General features: G+C 32.5%; 1 protein-coding gene across 1 annotated transcript; it reads right to left on the bottom strand.

Annotated features, from left to right (window-relative positions):
• Positions 1–2,808: 2,808 nt before the first annotated feature.
• Positions 2,809–6,738, bottom strand: BAS1 (Cytochrome P450 superfamily protein). Its single transcript, XM_012223327.4, has 5 exons — positions 6,205–6,738; positions 4,843–5,066; positions 4,504–4,745; positions 4,033–4,405; positions 2,809–3,758 (listed from the first exon to the last, which is right to left on the bottom strand). The coding sequence occupies exons 1-5, from the start codon at positions 6,485–6,487 to the stop codon at positions 3,303–3,305; spliced, it is 1,578 nt and encodes a 525-aa protein (XP_012078717.1). The 5' UTR covers positions 6,488–6,738; the 3' UTR covers positions 2,809–3,302.
• Positions 6,739–7,017: the final 279 nt, after the last annotated feature.

Raw genomic sequence — 7,017 nt, 5'->3', positions numbered from 1 at the left:
CCGACATCGGATCCTGCAGATGAGCAGCAGCATATATAGATTTGATTTTGGATATTTTTATTTTTTCATTTGTATTTTCATATTTTAATTTGTTCAGAACAATAAAATTTACATTTTTATACTGTTATTGAATTGGTTGTGTGATATATATGCATTTATGTCAACTTTCACAGGTGCAGAAAAATTTTGGTTTCAAAATAATATTTAATTTTTTTTATTTTTTTTCCATTTTTGCGACCGATTTGCGACCGATTTGATACCAAAAGTGAAAATTATGAATTTATACTTTGCGACCGATTTGCGACCGATTTCAAAAAATTGCGACCGACAATCTGCGACCAAAGTTGCGACTGAATTTCCAATTAAACCACGACCAAAATTTGAGACCGATTATTCAATTTTGCGACCGATTTTATCGGTATCTAATTTGCGACCGATTCTCTCATCGGTCGCAAAATAAGTTTGCGACCAGTATTTTTGCGACCGATGATTGTCGGTCCCAAATCGGTCGCTAAAGCAAATTAGCGACCGATTTTTGCCATTTTGCGACCGATTGGTCGGTCGCAAAATGACGTTTTTTTTGTAGTGATTTAAATCTCGAGAAATTTTTAGGCAGACTCTGGCTATCGCGTCGGCTATAAATCCATCCAATAAAATAAAGTCACATTAATAATTTGTTTTTTTTCTAACTTATTGACATGGTAAATTGAGTCTACCTAAGAATTTCTTCAGAATCTCAGTAATATACATAAAAATTCTCCTCTCCAATGCTAGAAAAATACATGAATAATAAAACTTGATTAGTTTAAGATGTGTGTATGAGAGAGAGGGAGAGAACAATTGATGAATAATAGTAACAAGTAAATTAAGGAATTGAAAGTTAGGTTTCATAAAGTAATTATGAATGTGATCACATGCTTGATAGCATGCTTTGATTCCTTTAACAAAAGCAAAAAAACACAAAACCAAAATAGAAGAGAAGAGAGGAGATCTCTCTCTCTCTCTCTCCCTACCCACATGCTTCATGGGGACACTCAATCCTCCTTAATTAGAGAGCTACCCTAAAGAGCATGAGAAGATCCCAAAAAGCAATACAAAAAGAAAGGTTGCTGCTCTCAAATCTTACTTCTCACTAACATACAACTCAATACTCACACCCCCATAAAGGAGAATATGTTTATATTTTTTAAATATATATATATATATATATATATACAAATAGTTTATTTGCATGCTGGATTACATTCACCTTTTGCTTTAAAACAACATTTCATGCCTTGGACCCTGCAAGTGTCCTTTGCTTGCTTTTATTTTTGTAGTAACACTAAGTTCACTCTTTTTCATTCTATTCTATTATATTATATCCTTAATTAATCTTCCCATCCTCTTGTAATAAAAGGAAGGAAGAAAAAGGAAACTTCCCTCTCCTTCTCTCTCTAATATAGGAAAACTCCATAAATAATTAAAACTTTTTTTATAGAAAATCAAAAATAAAAAAAAAATAATTTAGTGATCGAATATCTATTTCGTTACGTAAGATAATTATAATTCTATCTTAATAGATATCCCTTTAAAAATTTTTAATTATGATTAAATGTACATATATATTGGGGCCGATCTGTCGATTACGGAACTATGGTTTTGAGAGTAATTGAAATCTGATGGCTAATTAAGAGAGAAAGCCAAGCTGTGTCCATGAATATGAAGCGCAGTTCAATGCCCTAAAAAATATTAAACTTGAACATGGAGAAGCTTCAAAACCTATTAAAATCTGGTTTAGGGTTTCGCAATCTTAACTGGTACCCATTATCTAATTGTTTATCCTATATATATATATTGCATTGGTATCTGATGATAGTATTCAATACATATCAAATATGATTTTGTCTATGCTTCTATTTATTATTTAGTTTACTTTATTAAATGAGCTACAAAATAAAAATGCGTACAGCAGAGTTTGAATTTTTATTTTTTTAAGAAAAAAAAAAATTAAATTTCCATTGTTGGAATGTCCTTTTTTAAGGATATTGTTTTTATTAAGTGATTTAGGTAAGGCACCCCTTCCTATGCAAAAGGCAATTAAATTGTAGATAGTATATCATTTTGAGTCTCTATAAAATTTCAAAATTTTCAATGCCTTTCCTTCTCAATTGTTACTGTTGGTGTCCAGAAAATTGCAATTGCTACAAAATATATTCTTCATTTGTTGGTCCACAAGAGAATGCTTCATTGATTGAAATTTGAAAATTTTCATTTGACAATTTCTACGAGCATTTATGAAATGTGAGGTTACCAAATCAAAGAAAGCTACTTACGTTGCATACTCATCTTTTTACTCTTTTCTTCTTCTTCTTTTTTTTTTTTTTTTTTTTTTAAATTTAGAAAAAGGGAGAAATCCAATTAATCTGAAAAGCGGAGATCAAATAATCCAATATATGCAATACTATGAAACTGAAATAATATATGCATCATATAGTATGAATATAGTTCTCCCATTTATTAATTTTTCACTTGAAATTATAGATGAAAAAATTCGAACATAAAATCTTTCACTCTTCACCATACTTTTAAAAAATTAAGAAAATAAATTAGACCACACATATAATTTTATGATGCGTTCCAATTTATTTATTTTTATAATCTATAAGTATTTATGATATGCACTCACATGAGCTCAACAATGCAATCCAAATCAAAGTAATATTCATGAAATTGGATGTATTAGGCCATGAATTTACACACAACTTAAGAGATTTGAGAGAGAGGCTTGTCTAACAGTAACAAATAGACAACAAAATAAGATTCATAGAAGCATAATAATATTATAAATAAAAATAGTACAAAACTGTATACAGAATTTCTTCCAAATATACATTACATACAAGAGACAGCTACCTAAAAATTGTTAGCAAATTTACCAAAGTCCTAGCCTAAATAAAACTCATCAAATCTGCCAAGGCAAACACTATTTAGTGAAAGCCATGGATTACAATTACATGCCAAGGTAAATTAAAAAAAATTTAAAAAAAAAATGAAAAAACCATGGGCATGGAAGGGTTAGTATATAGCAAAGAAAGTAGGTGAAGAGAATATATGATATGATGGATCATGGGTAGATATTCAACTTAAAAAAAAAAAAAAAAAAAAAAAAAAGAAGAAGAAGAAAAGGTCCTATAAAATTTTTAAACCAAACAATGGTAATTTTTAGTAGAATAAGTGCACTCTCACACACAAAAGCATATATATATATAAAGGGTTGGTATATATAGAGATTTTGGTATTTGGGTTTTTTTTTTTTTTTTTTAATTTGATGGATCATTGGGATTTTGATTGGCTAGGCTTTTAAAAATAATGGGTGCACCATATTGTGGGTAGAGCAGCATAAGGACTGTGGGTGCATGTTGGTAGCTAGGGGCTAATGTAAAAGAGAAGCGTTGCAATATAATGGCTAAGGTCAATTTTGCTTGCAAAATGGCCAAGTTTTGGCCAATGCAGGTTCGGACACCAAGCCCAAATGGTATAAAAGCTATAGAATGCTTTGCTGCCTTTGCAACACCATCACAGAAACGCCCTGGATTGAACTCATTTGCATCATTCCCCCATATTGACTGATCATGATGAACGGCCAGGATTGGTATTAGAAGCTCGGTCCCACGCGGAATCTTGTAGCCCCCGAGCTCTACATCCGTTTTTGACCGTCTGATCGTGGCGATTGTGGGTGGATACAACCGAAGAGATTCATTTAGTATCATACCGAGCTGCATACCATAGTATAGCCTAATCAATAATAAGTTAGAAAGATTGGAAAATGTTTTTATTTATTAATTTAATGAAAATGACAAAACTGCCATTAGATTGTGCTATCAAAAAGCAAGACTTGAAAGAGCATAGAAATATTATAATAAAGCAAAAGGTAAAGGTGGCAGTTTTGTTGATTTTGTTTTCATTATTTTGTTAAGAAGGGAAGCAAAAGGCTAAGAGACAAAACAAGATTTTTGTCATAATCTGAAGAGAGTTGCTGAATTTCTTTACCGTCTTAAGCTTTACAACATCATCTTTAGTGGGTATGTCACGTGATCCACACACCCTTAGTACCTCCTCACGTGCTTGCACCTGCCACTGTGGGTGCATTGCTAATAAGACAGTTGTCCACGTCAGCAAATTGGATGTGGTCTGTTTGCCCGCAAAGAAAAAGCTCTTACACTCTTCAACTATGTCATTGACAGTCACATTTGGGCATGACTTTGAGGCTTGGATCATTAATCCTAGTAAATCTTTCGGGTTCTTCACATCCTGCATTGCATTACTCGTATTTTCTCTCCGTCGATCGATCAATTTCATTAGCGATTTCTTCGTTTCCTTGTCTAATTTCCACGAATTCATATTTCTTCTAGTCGGAAAAAATCTGTCACGGGAAATAAAATTTTCGCCGTTAAGTACTAAAACAGGTGACTGCCTGTGAAATCTCCACTACTAAAATTAATTAATTAACGAATTAATTACCTATAACCTGGGATAGAAACCTTTTGGAAGGCCTCAGCAGCTAGAACCATTTGCTGTGCTTGTAATCGAAAAATAGCTTTACCATCTTCATAGCTACTACCAAATGCAGTTCTTGTAATAACATCTTCTGTTAGGGTTTGGAACCATTCAGAGACTTCAATCTCTACTTCATTTGATTTCGACATTTTCGACCATTGCTCCAACATCTCGATCACACTGTTTGCCACCACAGGAACCAGCAACTACATAACCAGAAAGGAAAAAGAACAAGGATTAAGCTACTTTGTTTTAATCTCTGAGACACATATCGATATATAGATATGTAACATTAGAACTCACTTTGAGATTTTCCATGTGGAATGTAGGAATTATGATTTTTCTATGATGAGACCATTTTTCACCTTTTAGACTAAGGAGTCCATCACCTTCAAGCTGTTTAACAAGAGGGTGAGCTTCAATCTTCTCATAGAATTCAGCCTTTGTAGTGAAAATTTCGCGGATAAGTTCTGGATCAGAGACAGTGAGTCTACCAGTTGGTCCGAACCATACTAGAAAGGTTGCACCTGAAAAAATGTAATCTTGATTCTGTTAATAATATTGCAGGGAAAGGAAAAATAAATAAAAGTCGAAAGAAAAGAAAGAGATGGTAAAAATATATATAGTGCATTAAATATACAAGAGCTAAAGAAAAAAAAGCACAAGGAAACAAAGAGGTAAGTGATTTGCACCAAAGAGGAAGTATCGCACATCCTCAAGTAGTAAGTATCGAGTTAGCAAAAAGAGGAATGAGCAGGAAACATGGCAACCATTAATTCAGAGAGCATGGATATAGTGTAGACCCTACAAAGAAGAGAGAGAGAGAGAGAGAGAAGGAGGGAGGGAAGGAGGGAGCAAAAACAAAAAAGAAATAATAATAATAATAATAATAATAATAATAATAATAATAGAGTATAGAAAGAAGACAACTGGAACTATGCAGCTAACAAACATATACTATTTTCATTATCAGAATACCAACTGAACCCATAAAACAAAAGCAAGTGGACATGGAAAACAGAAAGGAAATGATAGCTGCAGAACAAAACAAGTGCAAAAACACCACTTTCTTTTCTTTTTAATTAGTAATTTTATTATGGGGAAGTAAAGTTTGAAGTAAAATAAAACTAAGAAAATTTTGAAATTTAAAGAAAATGATAGTAATGTTAGAAGGATGAGGTTATTGTAAGAGGGGGGAAAAGAAAGAAAGAAAGAAAGAAATAGAGAAGAAAACAAGAAGTGGAACAGTCCAAACTCAGAAGTTCAACATCAAGCATCCAAGAACAGAAAAAAGGCTGAAAAGTTTTAAAAAGATGTACCTGAACTCAGAAAACAAGCCTTTTAAAAGTCACAATTTTTGGAGGATGGATCACAAAGGAAACACATCATAACAGAACCACAATCCTCACAGCTTTAATAATTATCAACACTATTTTTAATTTATCTTTATAACCAAAAAAAAGGAAGGAAGAAAAAAAGAAAAAACAAAGACAACACTCAAAACTCAAACTAACATCAATGCCACCACCCAGAACACAAAAATTTTAATCAAAACTCGTAATCTTACAGTTTTGGAAACGACTGCAGAACCAAAACTCATTGGTTTAAACTTTTCTTTTCAAAGAAAAAGGGAAAATGAAATAAAGAAAGAAAAGAAAAAAGTACCATAAATTTTCTTCCAGTGATGATAAAAGGAAAGAACTCTGGGAAGAATGTTGTGAGAGAAAGGCATGGGTTGAGAAGAAGCCTTCAACATCATCTCTACGAGCTCTTTCACATTGCCTATAAAGAAACGATAAGGAGGCCCTCTAATTCCTTGCTTTGAGAAATGTTCTTCAATTCTTCTTGGTCTCCACCAAAGCAACACTACAATCTTTAAAACAATAACTAATATAAAGAAACATATGCCAACCAGCTTAAGCCAGTACAAGAAAAGCTCCACCTCCATCTTAAAAAAAACCAAGAAACCAAGAAACAAAGAGAGAGATGTTTTTTTTAGGCTAACACAGTGTGTTCTCTTCTCCTTCTCCTTAAGATCAGTACTGGAGCAGCCTTTTTCTGTTTTTGCTTCTTATCTTCTCTTCTCTTTCCCACTTTTTTTTCTCCTTTTCTTTTTCTTTTTTTTTTTTTTTTCCTCTCTTGTTTTTTGGCTTGTGTTGGTTTACTTGTTAGATAGAGTGTGTTGGCTTTTTAATACTACTTGAAACAAAGGAAGAAAGAGAGAGAAAGGGCAAGCAATGCCAACGGCGTAGGGGCCGCCATTGGAATTCTAAGGGTCAACGTGTGAGGTTTTTTATTTATTTATTTTATATTAATAATTTATAATAACATGAAGACAATGTTGCCCTTGTCTTTTTGTAATAGTATTAATGTATCCCTTATTAGAATTATTTATTTTTTTGCCTTTTTTCAGGGGTTCTGTTTCTCTTGGACAAAATGAAATTCTCGTTTTTCTTAAAAAGATAATTTAAATTAACA

This window comes from Jatropha curcas, chromosome 8, assembly GCF_041381405.1.
Source record: "Jatropha curcas cultivar XTBG-Jc1 chromosome 8, XTBG_Jcur_1.0, whole genome shotgun sequence".
Taxonomy (NCBI): Eukaryota; Viridiplantae; Streptophyta; class Magnoliopsida; order Malpighiales; family Euphorbiaceae; genus Jatropha; species Jatropha curcas.
The sequence above is the reverse complement of the archived record's forward strand: the minus strand, read 5'-3'. Positions and strand labels throughout refer to the sequence as shown.